Genomic DNA, 17733 nt, shown 5'->3' with positions numbered 1-17733 from the left:
AAAATAAATTTATTTCAATAATTATAATACACTTCTATATGAATTCCATGATTAAAATATAAGGTATATATATACTTTAAGAGTCTGTGATATGTCTGGTTTAAATTGATTGTACGCTGGGTACATCTTAAATATCTATTTAGACCAATAAATATAAACAGTACTTTTGTGGCGCTAAAGTATGCACAATATTAACCATACTATTTATTCTCAAATAAAGATGACTTCAAGTGTTACTAATTAAAATTAAAATTTAACCAAAGAAAGGTGTTACTATTTAAAATTGATATGTTTAAACTTTTTGCAAGATCAACAATCAACATATCCTTATTTGCTGATGTTGCCTGTGATCTTTATAAAAAAAAAAAGAAGATTATATAGACACAAATGGATGTGTCCAATATGTATTGATTCATGTTACTTTATATTTTTTTTTTGGTAAAATATTCATCTTACTTTAGACACTATATAACATTTATTTCGAAGACCTCAATGCATACTTTGTATAATGCTAAATCTTGTTACTTTAGCTATCATATAATATTAGCCTTTATGGTATGTAATGTAAATGTCCGATAAGATCTTTTGGAAAAAAGTTGCCAAAACATTGTTTTTTAAAAAATTGCTTTGCATCATTGCAATGCGAGGGGCCAATTTTTTGTTGTTGTTAAAATGCCAAATTTTATCAAAAAATAACAAATTATTTATATCAACATATTCAAGATGAATACCCAATTATTATTTATATCAGGTCATTCAAGATTGAAGTGGCTTGGTATCCAAAACAAGGAATTCAATTAAGCTCTGGCCTGTATTCCTATCCATGCTTGTATTTGAACAACAGATTACCATTGACATATTAATTTTCCATGGGCATCTCAAAAGAGTAGCCTTATGTACCCCAAAAAAAAAAGTACAAAAAAAAAAAAAAAAAAAACTTGAACCCTGATGAGGTGGGCTCCATATGCATGTGATGCTTCTTTAATTCAAATAGTATTTTGGTGATTTACTAACTCATATTATGTTATATTATCAGCAACTACTCACAAATGGAACTTATAAATACATTCCTTTGGCATCCATAATTTCACCATCCCTCTTCTTATGTCCCTCTCCTTACGGTTCAATGCATCCAGGGTGGTGCATCCATCCAAAAAAGTGACAGCCTTTTTAATCCCGTAGTTAATTTAGCAGCCTTGTGGGCTTTTTTTTTTTTTTTTTAATAATTATTTGCCGTTGCGGGGATCCAGTTGGGTAATGGAATCTAGCCTCCCAAGCGAGTGAAGGCAGTAGAAAAACGGGGCGGGAGAAGAACGCGTATTCTTCCTCTCTTGCCATCTCTCTCATAGAAGAAGAGAAAAGAGAAGGAAATCATAGAGATTCGAGGGCACAGGTGAGACTTTGAATTGAAACAGAAACTATGATGCAATGCCGCTTTGGTTTTATTCAACTCCTGACATTCTCACCGTGAGAAAGCTGGGATTTGTGGGTTATGTTTTCGATCTTTCTCATCGCCCATATGCGTTCCCTTTTCCTTTTTCTTCTAAAACTCTCATCTTGGTCTTCTAATTTTCATGATCTACTGGTAGGTCCGGTTATGCTTCATAGAATAATAAGAAATCTAGCCTCCAATGCCATGTTCTGTACTTTACTGAACTGGAACTGAGCCACAAAGATCCCCCTTCGGAAAAAGTTCCCTCCTTTTTTTCTCTTTCATTACCGTGGCATTGATATCTGTGGGGACCCTTTCGTGACTAAGTTGAAGGCCTACCCCTCTTTTTCTAAGAACCGTCTTCTCCTTCCATACTTGTTTGTCTTGAGAGCAAGAAAGCTGTCTCCCTTTAATTTGCTTAGATTTGATTTAAAGGTGTTTGATTTGGTTGTCTGGTGAATTACCATTGGGGCAGGCACTGTGGGCGATGTCGAAGCCACTTTCCCGGTGGTCCACCGACGGTGGGCGGATCATTGGCATCTCCGACAGAGACCCTTTCGATCATAATTACTCGAAGAATTCTGCTGAGAATGGTGTCGGGCACGAGGCCGGAGCTTGTCAGAGCCGGCAGGGGACAGCGCTTCCTTTCGTCAAGCTAGGCTTGGCCCTTGTCATGGCGCTTGCCCTCTTCGGCTCCCTTTATTGGACCATATCCATCTCCACCTTGTCTCAGGTTCACATCTTCCGGGGCTACCGCCGTCTACAAGAGCTTCTCGTCTCAGACCTCTCGGAGATTGGTGAGCTTTCACTTGGTTCCACCAAGTTGAGGGAGCTTAAATTCTGCTCATCTGAGTATGAGGATTATGTCCCATGTTACAACAATGTTTCGGAGAGTCTGGATTCCGGCGATCCAGATAGAACAATTGAGTATGAGCGCAAGTGTGTTCGGGAGTCTGCCGAGGAGCATGGCTGTTTAGTTCTGCCACCGAGGAATTATAGAATTCCCATTAGGTGGTCCAGTGGGAGAGACTTCATTTGGAAGGAGAATGTGAAGATCACCGGGTTCGAGTTCTCCTCTGGGAGCTTGACAAAGAGGTCCAGTGGCTCCATTGTTTTCTTAATTGGCTTATTTCTATGTTATATTTGACAGTTTTGGCATATGAGCTGTTGGATTGCAGGATGATGGTGGAAGAGGAGCAGATCTCATTTCGCTCGGATTCCCTCATGGTTGATGGAGTGGAAGATTATTCACATCAGATAGCGGAGATGATTGGGCTGAAAAATGGGTCTAATTTTAATGAAGCAGGGGTGAGTACAATTTTTCTTATCACAGGTCACTGTTTGGTCCTTAAAAATAATCAAGATATTCAGTTTGTAGATGGTTATAACAGAAAGTAAAGAGCAGAATAAATATTTGGATTTATCAAAAAGCTAATTTACTGAAACTACTTTGAATGTATGATAATGGTACTTTCTAAATGGTGCTTGTTTAACTTTAAGTGCTATATGAATGTTATGCAACAATTCTTTTTTTTGAGTCTAATAATGTTACTCTGATGATATTACATTCTGTGGGAAAATATCAAAATTATATGAGAAAGAATGATCTGATGGGTTATACTTCGGACTGAATTTTAGTTTGTGGTTTACGTTTTATGCTTTCAGATTGTTTTGAAGTACAGTGTGAATTTGCACTTCCTTTATAGATCACACGAGCTCCTTCTATTTTTGTTAAACTCATTTTACATTTATTGTTTGTTCTTTTCTTGATTTTGAAAGCAGTCAGGTATTTGATCTTGTAATCTTATATTCATAGCTCCTTGGGATCAAACTATCACTATAACAATTCCTCCATGCATCCTATCTGCATGTGATGATTATTACAACTTCAATTGCCATGAGCTAATGAAATTATTTGCCATCAAAAACCTAAGACCTTGTTTTAGCCACCTTGATTTTTATTGGTGATTAATTATGACTCGACCCATTTGTGAAGAAAATGAGGACCTATTTAATTTTCCTTTCAACTACTACTTTTTTCTTCTTAGATGATATCTTTTTATAAGATTTCTAGGGAAAAATATACATATTTACTGGATATGCAAACTTTCATGATTTTTCTTAGAATGATCACTGCCTTGTGTTCTTGTTCTCTGGATTGTTCTTCTATTCCTGTATTTTTTTCTATCCATTTATTTTCCAAAGCCTCCTACATCTCCCAATTCTCTCCTTATCATTTTATATTTTTGGTTACAAAATTATGCCTTTTCATGAATTTGCAGCTTTTTTAAGTTTCAAAGATGAGGTAGGTCTTGGTGCAGCAATAAAGTTGCTCCACTATGACTTGGGTGTCATGGATTTGAAATATGGAAACAGTCTTTTTGCATATGGGGGTAAATTTGGATATATCTGACCCTTCCCAGACAGAGTGGGGGGAGCCTCGTGCACTGGTACACCATTTTTAAGTTTCAAAGATGACATTTACATGATATGCAAATAATATATTTACTGTTAATGATTTAATCATCTATCATATCATCTTAATTTTAGATACATTCATCATTTGATATTGTATGTTTTGTGAATGTGTATAATATCTGTGGCAAAATTTCCTTTAGAATGAAAACTCGTCCAGTCTATTTCAGTGTTCAATACTGCAAAAATATTTATGGTTTTGTGCTTGGTGTAATGGTTTCATGTGACCAACCTCACATTATATTTCCAAAATCTTGACTATGCTACATTTGACTTTAATCAATTCTGAGACGATCTCTGTTAAGGTTGAAACTGGTTCTAGACCTCAACAAGAAACTTCTATGTAAATTGAACTGGACACTATTTCTTAAACCCAGATCAGTTAATCGAACAAGATTCTTACATGTTTCTGTTTTATGCTTAACATGAAACATTTCTTCATATTTGATTCTTGCTGTAGCTGCTTAAATTTAGGTGTAGTTTTGGATTCCAGGAAGGTTCATCACTTCATCCTCAAACGTATGAACCATCAATCTTTGGAAAATTATCTAATTTTCTTTATTACATTCACCTATATATACAATATCAACTGGATTACTTTTAATTATAACGTTGCAGATTAGAACTGTCTTAGATATAGGGTGTGGCTTTGGTAGCTTTGGAGCACACCTCATCTCCAGACAGTTGCTGACTATGTGTATTGCCAACTATGAGCGCTTTGGAAGTCAAGTCCAAATTACTCTTGAAAGAGGCATGCCTGCTATGATTGGTTCTTTTGCATCAAAACAGTTGCCATATCCATACCTCTCTTTTGATATTGTGCATTGTGCAAGATGTGAGATTGACTGGGAGAAGAAAGGTTTGTATTAACTTATATAATTGCTCTGAATTTACTATTCTTGGTTGATTGTATGAATCTCCTATTTACTCTTTCTGCAATGTATCTGGGCCACAATAATCCTAGTCAACCAAGCTTGACTGAATGTTTTTTTAATATAATCAGCTACATAGTTATGAAAATGTAAGTGATTGAAAATACTCTGTGAGCAAAATAGCCATTTAGTTTATTAGAGGACAAATTCTGATGTCAAATCGTATTTAGAAGCATTCCTGTTAGAGTATAGGAATTAGTTTCCAGAGTATTGATGTTTAAGTTGAGCAAGTATAGAGTCAAGAATAATGTCACCCATGATGTGGGAAAATTTGCTAATATGATCAGTAGCAGTGAAGGACGCTTGGTTTTGTTTAATTATCTCATTTGACTACTATTTTCTGTAAATGCTGGATTGTGTGTGTGTGTGTGTGTGGTGATCATTGTTTTAGTTTTGAATTGTCTACCTGTTTCACTTCTCTTGCAGCTGCTGTCCAATTAATTATTCTGACTGTTGTGATTAAATTATTTATATCAGAGAGCCATCCACTGTCAAAAACTAGACATGTTCACATCTTCTCCATTTTTTGGGGCCTGTTGGTTTTTTTTTTTTGGGCCGGGGGTGGGGGGGCCAGGGGTGGTTGGGGAAGATGGGTGGTGAGTTAAGCTGGACTTCCCATTATTGGCATACACTTGACACTTAAGTGAGGGGATTTGCAAAGTTTCTTTTCACTGTTTGGCTGGTCCATCTAGTTGCTAACTTGCTGCTATAAAGATGTTACAGATGGTATTTTCTTGATCGAAGTTGACAGACTCTTGAGGCCTGGAGGTTACTTTGTCTGGACCTCACCTATAAATACTCAAAGACCACTGCATGATAAAGCTAATCAGAAGAAATGGTCACTTATTCGTGATTGTGCTGAGAAACTCTGCTGGGATATGTTGTCACAGCAAGATGAGACAATTGTATGGAAAAAGACTACCAATAAGAAATGTTATAGTTCTCGGTATGCAATCACCTTCTTTTTGGATTAGATTTTTCTCTCTGCTGTCAGATCATAGCTTAGACAATAAAGGCAGTCATCTGTCTCGATATATGTCGTTTGAATGTTGCCTAATTTATCTTGATTTGATGAAAACATATCTAGGAAATCTGGACCTCCCGTGTGTGACAGAATTCACGATCTTGAGTCTTTATATTACCAACCACTCAAGCCTTGCATGGCAGGAGCTGGAAGTCAGCGGTGGCTTCCTATTGAATACCGGACACCATGGCCTTCTCAAGCTACATTAAACTCCAGTGAACTTGGCATCTATGGTATAGTCATATTCACCAAAATAATATGCAAACCTGCATAAGCACTAATTATTGTACCGTTACACCTGCGTTATGAATAATCATTGTTAGAAATGGAATTTCCTTTGCACTGTTTAGTCTGTTAACCCATGGTTTTCCTTCATCAGGCTTACAGTCAAGGGACTTTGCAGAGGATGCATTGAACTGGAAATCTGTGGTTCATAATTATTGGTCTCTTCTTTCACCTCTAATATTCTCAGATCATCCAAAGCGACCTGGTGATGATGATCCTTCCCCACCCTTCAACATGCTTAGAAATGTACTAGACATGAATGCTCGGTTTGGCGGCTTTAATGCTGCTTTATTGGATGCTGGGAAGACTGCATGGGTTATGAATGTAGTTCCCACAAGTGGTCCCAACTACCTTCCTCTTATCTTTGATAGGGGATTCATTGGTGTTCATCATGATTGGTATGTATGACTGCTTTTATTTGCCAACAACTTTGCAGTATATTTTTTCCTTTTATTCTGGCTGACTGATGGTCAAGCAATGGTTTGCATAAGCATTTCATTTCTTCTATCTCCACCTAAATGTTGACCTTGCTGGGGTAAAAATCATTCTTTTCCCCTTAGGTTGGCTCTGGGGGTTTCTAATATTAAAAGCATGATTCTACCATTTTACATGACTTGAAAGTTTAATTTTTAATCGTTGAGATTTTTAGGAGATGTTTTGGTTGCTAAAAAGGGGAGGCTTAAAAGGAAAAACAATATTAGATGGTATAGAGGGAGAATCAAGGACTCTGAATATTATACTTAAAATAGAATATTATGTTATTTTAGATTATTTTGGATTTTTTTCTGCAGAATTAAACACCTAAATGTATAAAATCATTAGTTGTTCTTTTTAGAAAGATGCAAATTCGTGGAATTCATGATTTTGTTAGTAAATCCAAATGCATGCTCAGTGATCCACTCTGCTGATTAAAATATTTTAGCTACCAGACCTCCTCCTGCTTTTTCTGCAGTTTAGCCACTACCTCAACTTTTTTCCTCATTTTTTTTAATCATACATTGATCTTCCCTTTTCTCTTTGCAAGTCAGCCAGCTTCTTAGCTTTTAACCCTCGAGTGTTCATAATGATGGTTCATGCGGCTGTACTTAGGCTTTTCAACACTGAGATGTTTTTACTAGAATATGGATATTAATATTATGGAGTTACTATTTTAACTTTTTGATGTTTACTTGGCATTTGTTTTTTTTTTTTTTGATAATGACCTGTTTTACCATTCTTTGCTCAGTTTAGAAATATACATAAGAAATTTACTTATGAATTCTTGTCTTTGATAGGTGTGAAGCATTTCCAACATATCCAAGAACATATGATATGGTGCATGCTGAAGGATTGCTAACACTCGAGACCCATCAACAAGACAGGTGTTCGATGCTTGATATATTCCTGGAGATAGATCGGATTCTTAGACCTGAGGTATGTTATTCTTTAACAAAGTTTCATACAGACCTCTTATATGTTGGTGACAATGTTTTAAAGTGCAACTGATCTTCATACAGCCAGCCATGGAGAAGAAAACGATACTGTGCATTGCATCTAGACATTCACTGAGCTGCAGAATTATGGTTGTATTCACAACAAATGAGGAAGTTTTATTTGTGAATACAAGTACTAAGAAATCATGGTATGCCGTATCAGTCAGTATTAGTGCATATCGATTGTACCATACCAAACTGGTATTGGGCTGGTATGTACTATGGGAGGGTATCGAAAGTCCGTATGCCAAACTGACTGCGTACCGAGCATACTGACACTGTACCAGGATGGTACTGGCATGGGTTCCAATACCCACATGGGAAACCTTGCCAAAAAAAAAAAAAAACCATTACTTATCTTCAAAGTTTATTCATTCTACTTTTTTGTTGGAATTAACATTCAATGTGAATATGAAAATAAAGGTGAAAATCCAAAGCCCATTAGTGGATTCGAGCCTGCCCTATCGAGTATGAGAATTGTAATGTATGCCAGGTCTCGACGCAAGTTAAGATCCTGGGTTAGTATTTTGGTTGGCAAGATTAAATTCTTAACTTGGAGGGGGCTGGTCCAAATTTGTTCTCTTAATGCCACCTATATCCATGGGCTCACTGCCATATTGTCCTCTGTGCCTTCTGGAGAAATTTCTGTTCAATGGTCAAAAGTATTTCACGTATCTCCTAAATATCTTCAAATCACTCAAGACAGTGTATTGACCATCTCCAATTCTGTTGAAGTTTATCTTATATCATTTTGTGGCATTGAATACTCGAGAAGCTTATGTTTTAAATATGAAATATATTGGAGAGTCATAATTATATGATGGTTTCATCTAGTAGTAAGTTTTACCAAATACAGATTAGTACAGAGTAACATTATCAGCCTAATTCATAGTTAAGGCTGGAGTTATTGTTGAACTTGAATGCATGGAGAAAAGGTTTTTAGAATGGATTTAACAAGATCTTGTGTTGAATTAGCATGACTGCAACAGCATTTCAGAGACCTTGTTTCAGATCTTATTAGGTTATTTATGTTGTGGGGCTTCTGATAAGATGAGTTTGAACAATTTCCCATTTAAAAGCACCGGAAGATGCAGTTTGCATCAAGCAAAGATCTGAATGATAAGCTTGCCAGTTCATCCCATCAAAATCAGTGTTCAGTTCTAGATTGGGAGGAGGATGCTACTTTTTTAGGGATTTTACATTCATTGCAGAAACTGGATTATTATTTGAGTGTTGCTGAGTTTTGCCTGTATTAGGTGGATATGGCTCGATAGTTTCAGACAGGTTTTTATCGAGATTTTGCCTCGTTCTGCAGACATTATAATTCATTTTAGGGCTCAACAGCCATCTTTAGGAATTGGCTATTGGTATTGAAGTTTGGAAGAGTTTTGCTTTAATTCATTCTGCAAGTATAGTTTTATGAAGTTTTCTGTGGGAGGAGCCAAAACTTCATGTTTTATTATTCAATAGAGTCCCCATTTCTGTTCAAATGTGCTTAGTGATTGCTTTGAATCCTTATAAGGCAGCAACTACTTTAGCGAAGATACCATAAGACACAGCTATTGAAGTTTGTCTTGGCCTGTCTGCTACAATAAGCAAATTATATTTGTATGATTTTTCATTTTTCAAGGCATTTTAATAGCTATCTGTAAGATCTAGACTACAGTGTTATCACAAAATTTCACTAACTCTTCTTCATCGAACATGCTTTGGGTGATTCCCTGCACCTTGTGTTGGCCTATAGCGCAATCTAACACTCAATGGGCATCAACCATGTTATACATGGACATGGTTGCTTGGCTGATTTGGACTTTTGTACTCTACGGTATCCTTTTACAAGAGATTTGGCTCATGCCTTTGCTCTGTGTACTTTTTCTTTTTCCCTTTGTTTTTCTAGTTCAAGAGGTCAGGAAATACTCTCTTTTCCACAGAAAAAGAAAAAAAATCAGTTGGATCCATATTCTATTAAAGAATCAAAGTTCATTGAATTTTAAAGTACCTATAGAATGCAAATATCTTAATCCTTCAAGTTTGAACTGCTCAGCATCTCCAATATAGTTGCCTATACCTTGACATGAAGCACTATAGTACAACACAAATCCAGTAGGATGTATCATTGCTCTTGTGCTACTTTGATTCGAAAGCTAATGCTTGCTTGCTTGCTTGTATGCAGGGTTGGGTAATACTTCGTGATACAGCTCCTCTCATTGAAGCAGCCCGATCTGTTAGAACACAGTTAAGATGGGATGCACGCATGTTGGAGCTCAACAATAACGGCGATGAGAAACTGCTAATTTGTCAGAAGCCTTTCTTCAAGAAACAACAGTAATAGAGAGGATTCACCATATTTCGTTTTTCCCATGATATATGGTATTCGATTATATCGTGGATGGTAATTGTCATAAACTCACATCATAAAGGGTATCCACTACAGTTAACAAGGAAGAAGGGAGAAGAATTTGTTGGCGGATTTGACCTCATTCAAATGTGGAACCGCAAGGTGTCCATGGATCATGTAAGTAAGAAAAAGCAGGTTGGAGAGTAAAGGGTACATTCATTTTTGTTGGTGAAAAGGATATGATGACGAAGGTTTGCAAGTGATTATTAGATTGTTAAAATGATGAAGGTTTGCAAATGATGAAGGTTGGCATGTCTCACGGATCACAGCTAGACCAGGGCCTTCTTAGGCCGTTGGCTATTTATCCGGGATAACTCGGGAATAAACCCCACCTAAAACCGAAACAAAGGAGGAATAAAGATAAGTGCATATCATGATACATGCACTTAAAAATTAGGATGTCTTACAAGGGAGATGAACTACGGGTGCTTGATTGGGGTGAGTGGGGTTTAGAATCGGAATCAGAAGGATAATTTTTATTTCAATTGTTTGGTTGGGAGGAGTATATTTTGATTTCGGAGTGGAATGGGAATGACTCAATCTATATAGAATTTAATCTTTATTTTTTTTATGGATTCAAATTTTCATTCGATTTCGATTTCGATTTCAGTACGAACCAAGCACTTGGGAGATTTGATAATTTCGATTTCAAACCATTTCGATTTCGATCGCGAACCAACACTTTTATTTTTTTGCTGATGGTGTTCTTAACAAGATTCACATGAGGCATGTGCGTTCCAATGGGGTAATTTTAATTGGAGGATATCAAAGCATCAGTGTTCGATATTTGTAGCATGAGAATTTGAAAGTTTTTTTACCCCCGAAGAATCCAACATCCAATAATTGTACCAAAATTTCTAATTACTAAAGAAACAGTTCACTAAGTATTTGAAGCCTTATGGCATGGACTGACCCGACACTGTTATATATTTAACATGCTCGAACTGTTGAAGCAGAGATATGTCACAGAATCTGATGCTAGCGTTTTCAGATCTATGGTATGGATAACATGAATTTACATTACTCCTGTTTGTGACGTGCATCATGTTATCTCTGCAAACATTTTCGAGGGGCAGTTGTCATGTCCGTGTTGTTGTGGAAAGTGAAAGTTCTGATTAGATAATAGGCGCGAACTTTGTCAAACCGACCTTAGCTCAGTTGGTAGAGCGGAGGACTGTAGTTGGGTTGTAAACGACTGAAATCCTTAGGTCGCTGGTTCGAATCCGGCAGGTCGGATGTTTTTGTAATTTTTTTTTATTCCGGAGATTTCTTACAATTTTCTCATCATTTTTTCCACAAAATGAAATTCTTTTTAGGACATTTTTATGGGTAAATTTAAATTTTTGTTATTGAAATTTACTATAATTTTCTAATCCTTTTTCTCCAAAAAAATGAAATTATTTTTAGGACATTTTTATTGGTCATGTGCTTCTCTATCCTTCTCCTTACCGTAAAGAAAAAACGTGCACCGTTTTTTTAGTTTCCGCACAAATTTTCTATGATTATTTATCATATTTCCCTGAAAAAAATGGTAATGGATATTTTTCTTGGACATTTCTATGGATATCTATAGCATTCCTCAATAGACATGAATGCAAATTCTCTTTTTCGTGTGAGTATTGTAGTCAAAATATGAAGAGTTAATGTGAAACAACATTTTTCATCGTAATGACGCCAACAAGATACAAAATATAAATATGCTAAACACATGGGGGGATTGTATGCATTGTATAGTACATGATGCATCAATTTGGGTATCGTAAAATATTCACCCAGAGATTTATGTTAACTCCAATTGTACAATAAAAATTTGTTTAACAATCATAGCTCAATGCATCAAATTTGTAGTGAGTTGCCTCTTTTCATCCAAATTGGAATTAGAAAAGATAGTAGAAGTATAATACTTTAATGATGACAAACAATATATTCCTTCTTGCGAGAGTTCACAAGTAACATTTTGAAATAAAGAAGGCATGCGTGTGATAAATAAATCATTTGGTGTTTCTCCCCTTGTTACTGGACTCTGTGACATCTAGTATATACTTGGAAAGGCAAAATGGATCATGCATTTATTGCATGAAAATGTAAAAATGTCAAATATCATCTCATTATTTTAATGAAAGAAAAATTATTTACTATTAACAAAACTTATTGCCTCAAGCATGACTTACCCTGGCATTTATTAATGGGGGCTTGAGCTAAGCGGATCCAAGCTTCGCTCTGAGCTCAGCATGACAACTTGCTATTAGCCCTAATGAAGGATTGTGCACCATCCACCGTGCATATACTTTGGGATTTGCCCTGGTTCGTTTGAATCTGATGCATGCAATAATTTTTCAATATCTTCCGATCTTTTGAAAAAAATTATTGGTTAAGTAGATTCATTATGTCATTTTTGGATCAATTTAACCAAGACTTGATATGCAGGCTCGATGAAGCGAAAAAAAAATCATCAGTTTTACGAAATCAATCACGATCCATGAAGCCGTTCCTATTCTTCTACCATTCTTCTCTTTCTTCGTCTCCTCCTCTGCTGCCGAGCACACCGACATCAGGTACTCTTGACAAACGCTCCATTCGCTTCTTCATCGGTTCTAAATTTTTTCTATGGCCAGACCATTTTCTTTTTTTTTGATTTTTTGGGTAATGTATATAGAGAGATGATTAGGGCTAGCATTTAGTTGCATATTATCCAAATGGAGGACGGGTTGAAGGTTAATATAATAGGTAGGAAATAAGATAGAGCCATGAGTTTGGGGATGGAGGAGGAGAGTGGGGCGGCAACGGTTGCAGAGATCCATCTTCCATGGTGGTGCTAAATACCCGGTCCAGGTGATGCGCCCACCACCATCGTGGATCTATCTAGGCTGTGGCATCAATCCTCTAGTATGAGAATCTCCGAGGATTCTACAAAAGGTTCGCAAAGCCACTCATGAGAACCATCCCCACTCGGGCTCTATATATGAGAGCACTGGGGCTGACCAAGGGCATCGGCGACACCACCATAATCCAACTCAGGGTTCTTGATTTGACAATGATGGCAGCCGCCTCAGTGGTTGCCGGGCTCAATATAGCAGTGGCTGCCCAGGTGTTGTGGGTCTCCATTGACATCTTAAGCTAGTGATAGGATCGCGATGTTGTCGTTAGAATACTGTGATTATCAAATTAATTTTGATTTCAATAAAAATTAAAAACACATAGAGAGTAGCGAGTCGGATCAATCCACAGAGAAGACAGTATTTTGAATTGAAATCTTTAATTTTATAAAAAAATAAAATTTTGAGAAAAATAATTTAAGTCGAAAAATAAAAATTAAAAGTATGAAAAATAAATCAAGTACTAAGATCTACTATTTAGATCCTAACTTCTACTTACAATAAAGATAAATAAAAAAATTTAAAGAGCATAAAAATAAATTGATACTAAGATATTAACTAGATCCTAGCATCTACTTGCAACAAAAATAAATAATAAAAATTTAAAGTGCAAGAAAATAAATTTTTACATTAATTGAAAGTAAAATTTAATTACAAAAAATTTTAAATAAATAATAAAATAAAAAAAATAAATCTGTAACAAGGATCTGAAGTTGATCGGTGCAGCCTCGTTGAGAAGATGGTTGATGACTTCTCCTTCTTTCTTTGTACTCTGTGGAGTGATCTGACTTCTCTTCTTCTTCTTGGATCCCTAAATCTCTTCTATTTTTTTTAATTTTTTTTATTAATTTTTTTTCTTATTTTCGGATTCCTTATTTATAGGTGAATTTTTTATCTTTTTCTGTTAGCCAAAGGAGTCTTAAAACCTCTAAAAATTGTGTTAAACCCATGTTCTTTAACTCTGGCCGTTGGATCTTGTTTGGACCATCCAGATCGCATCAAAAATCACTGTTTATCTTCTTCTCTCAATCGGGATCAATGCTGGCCATTAGATCAATCACCGGATCGATTCTGGACCGTCGGATTGTGCAAAGAGTCTCCTATTCATAGTTGGGAATGCTTCTGATCGTCGGATTAAGCTTCAGATCGATTTTCAGTCGTCGAATGGCGCATCAGATTTTCTTCTTCGTTTAGTTTTCAGCTGGCAACCAACCACAGCCGTTGGATCTCGATCAGGATTGATTTGGACCATCGGATCGTGCATTAGGTGTGGGCCACCACCGTTGGATATGGTAAAACACATCCTCAGCCATTCGATCTTGTGTTTGGAATGATCTCTGCCGTCTGATCACGCAAAACCTTTTCTGCCAGCCATGAGCCGCATCAAAGACCGTGAACTACTTCTGTGGACCGCGTCATTGCTTCTATGGACCGAGCGGCCGGTCCACCGTGCACCGAACGCTATAAAAATTATTTTTTTTTGATATTTTGGTTTGATTTTTGCTCCAATTTTGCATCTAAAAAATAGAAAAAAAATATAAATTAAATTGCTCATTAATTTTTTATTATTTTGGTGCTTAAATTGCTCAATTAGCTTGACATATATTTTTCATAAATACACTTTAATTTTATATTTTTTAAAATTATTTATTTTTGTAATAAAATCTAATTTATTTATGAAATTAGATTTTTTAGAAGATGTTATTATCATAAATTATCAAAAATATCTAAAATAAATGTAAAAATATATGGCTTATCAAGCCTCATGGTCCAAGGTAACATCAATGCCGTGAGGTACCTCGGTGGGGTGGACACCTTCAAGAAGATCCTTGAATCAGACGGCCTACGTAATCTTTAACGAGGCTTCGGCATGTTGATCATCATCTACGCCCCCTCCAGTGCCGCTTGGTGGGCATCCTACTCCATCTTGCAGTGGCTCATTTGGGGCGATATCGGCTACCACAACGGCGGCCTCCATTGCCTCTCTACACCCGTCTATGGCTTCTGTGCCAATAAAAGTAAAAGGGCAAAAGTCATGATTGGTTTAGTGGAAATCGGTGATTTTTTTGCTCCATCTAGCATGCGACGTGTTAAGCATTGGCTGAATTGATCCAAAAATGATGTGGTGGATTCAATCAATAATTTTTTCACTTATGAGACTTGCTTTAGGGCTTCATGTAAGAGGACTTTGAATACGCCACCTAAGCTGCCCATTTGGAAACGGTCCCATCCTTTTAGGCCTCCGTATTGCATGCACCGGGTGTAATTGGACTGTGTCAAACCCACGATAGATAATATGCCATGCTACCCTTGTATTTCACCTATTCCCTGATTGCGTGCTATCGACTACTCCAAGATTTGCCTTGATTCACTTGCATCTGGTGCATGTAATAATTTCTCTCCTTTTAGACGTCTTGGATAGAATGAGGGAGGAGGGCAAACGCCCCGGCCTTCGTGATTGCAACCTTTGGGACAGGCATATATCCTCTTCTGATTTGTCCTCTCTTGGGCTCACATAATGTTAGTCTTTCAAGGTTTTCTCACTTCCTTTTAAGGTCCCCAATCAGCTCAAACTAGCTTAATTCCCCTCAACTGCCTATAAACGATCAGAGCTACAAATTGTTTAGATCTTGCCAGCAAAAGTCTCTCCTCGGTCTGGGTTTTCATTCTAGAACAAAGAAAATTCTGCAATTGGTTTGGTTTGAATTAGATCATATCCAATTTTGAATCATGTTTCAATCGAAGTAAATTAGAGCTTATCCAAATGGTGACTTCCTAACGTTTAACAATCAAAGATTTGGATTTGAGATTTAGATTGTGTATCTCAAGTAACTGGATTTGGATGATTGAGTCTCCTTGTCTCCTAAAAAAAAATCATCTTGGACTAAATAAAAGAGACGATAAACTCCATGCATTGTTTTATTTATTTTTTTATTTAATTCCATAGTTTTGATCCTAGCTTACTTCTTCATCAACAATCAATTTGGTTGGCATCTGAACTCAGATTTGACTATAACCAAATTAGTGTAGGTTAGAATCATTATTGAGGTATGGTAAAAGTGTGTGGAATTACCTATTAACTCATTGTAAACTTGATTTACTCATTAGCTTGTTTATATTAGGACCAACAGCATCTTGACTTCTGATCTTCCATCCATAGTAACATCACTTAAATCGAGTCGGGATTCTCAACAGTGCCTGTTCATAGACAGCTATGTATGCTTCGGTAGCTACAATATCATCCATCTCAAGAGACAGATGGCTATTGCTTTTCCGAACAACCCACCATATTTGGCACCTCAATGCAATCATCTTTACTCCTAAGATAAACATAGCCATCAATCTCCTAAGATAGGTGACATAACGACCATCGAGCATATATAGCTCTCTGCAATGCAAAACAAGCACCATAGAGGATCGACCCAGATTCCACTTAAATGTGTTACCAATACAATCAGCCCCAACTCTTCTTTTCTAAATTTCTAGACTTGTAAGCCAAAGCCATCCCAAAAAGGCGTCAATCCCATGTAGTGGGGGTGGCAGGGTTGTATTCTAATATCATGAATCAAGCGCTTTCAAGGAGTGTAATATGAGGATGGTCTTTGTTTCTTGTGTGGGACTTTTTCATCCTTTCATGCACACAACTAGCCAAAGGGCTCATGCTTTCACAAATGCCCTTTTCCATTATCCGTGCGGCTTCTTTTTTTCACGGATAGTTTCATTTGAAAGAAATTTGGTTTTTGGATTATATAAATAATAGTTCGGAGTAATTAATTAATAATTATGTGTGGTGGTTCCAGAATACAATGCATCTTGTGGACCAATTTAGATGCAAGTTTGGGGTCAGATAATGGACCGGTTCGAGTTCGACTTGCAAGGCCTACACAATTTGAATGCAATGAATCTGGTCGCCCCAATCAACACAGTTATGGAGGTCCTTCCAAGGTCAAATAACAAATGGATTCTAAATAGATATTATTATCTCATAAGACGTATAAACTTTATCAAATCACATCCTACACTTAAATTAGTAGAGATATTAGGATCTTTAAGCGGAAGTGCTGCGATCTTTTCTATAAACGTATCCAACCCTTTGATAAATTGTGAAAACACCGTCTCTGCGCATTGGCCACTGACGGTTTTCTCTGGTAGCTGGAAGTAAGTGACATTGTTCTTTCCTTTCCTGATAAGCCTAAATGAGACCTGGCTGATTTCAATTTCTTTTGAAAAACCATGGGAATATAACTAATTACGAAGGATTCGTTTGGTTGAGATACGTCGGATGAGAGAATAATCTATTAATTTTTAAAAATTATTTATTTAAAAAAATAATTATAAAAAAATAATTTTTATTATATTTGGTTGGTGGAAAATTAATCTGAAAAATGATATTGAAAAAATACTCTACATTTGGTTTGAGGTAAATCTACATAAGAATATAGTCAAATTTATAAATATATCTTTAGACATAAAAATAAATTTTTAATATAAAGATAGTATTGTCATCTCCAATGAATTTTAATGTAACGATTATAATTACATAATGCTTTATATAATACCATATCTAAATTTTTTATAAAATTTTTTATTGAATAAATTTGTAAAGACACGAGAATAAATCCAATAATTACATATGCATCTTTATTGGGATATTTTTGTCAACTATGGATTACTGCCATTCCGAAATTTATCAAATACCAACCTTCCATGATATTTGTTTTACTTTCTCTCTCCAAAAAATAAGTATGGGCCCATCAATTTTTTTATCATCTCTTTCTTTCCTCTTGCATACCAAACATGATCGTTGATATGAAAATTATTTTTCTATGCCAGATTACC

At 36.2% G+C, this 17733-nt stretch overlaps 1 protein-coding gene, 1 non-coding gene and 1 pseudogene across 3 annotated transcripts; all 3 read left to right on the top strand.

Annotated features, from left to right (window-relative positions):
* Positions 1 to 1214: 1214 nt before the first annotated feature.
* Positions 1215 to 10090, top strand: LOC105048635 (probable pectin methyltransferase QUA2). Of its 2 annotated transcripts, none has more exons than XM_010928015.4 (9): positions 1215 to 1393; positions 1908 to 2527; positions 2611 to 2740; positions 4526 to 4766; positions 5563 to 5785; positions 5927 to 6096; positions 6243 to 6546; positions 7423 to 7561; positions 9794 to 10090. In XM_010928015.4, exons 2-9 carry the CDS (start codon positions 1920 to 1922, stop codon positions 9947 to 9949), a joined length of 1971 nt encoding a protein of 656 aa, XP_010926317.2. In that variant the 5' UTR covers positions 1215 to 1393; positions 1908 to 1919; the 3' UTR covers positions 9950 to 10090. The 2 variants fall into 2 exon arrangements, with proteins under 2 accessions (XP_010926317.2, XP_010926316.2); XM_010928014.4 differs by having other exon boundaries at positions 5554 to 5785.
* Positions 10091 to 11161: 1071 nt separating this feature from the next.
* On the top strand, positions 11162 to 11254 carry TRNAY-GUA (transfer RNA tyrosine (anticodon GUA)). Its single transcript has 2 exons — positions 11162 to 11198; positions 11219 to 11254. It is a non-coding gene; the product is annotated as a tRNA-Tyr (tRNA).
* A 1511-nt stretch (positions 11255 to 12765) lies between these two features.
* On the top strand, positions 12766 to 15004 carry LOC109506077 (uncharacterized; annotated as a pseudogene).
* Positions 15005 to 17733: the final 2729 nt, after the last annotated feature.

Source organism: Elaeis guineensis, chromosome 7, assembly GCF_000442705.2.
Source record: "Elaeis guineensis isolate ETL-2024a chromosome 7, EG11, whole genome shotgun sequence".
NCBI lineage: Eukaryota > Viridiplantae > Streptophyta > Magnoliopsida > Arecales > Arecaceae > Elaeis > Elaeis guineensis.
The sequence above is the reverse complement of the archived record's forward strand: the minus strand, read 5'-3'. Positions and strand labels throughout refer to the sequence as shown.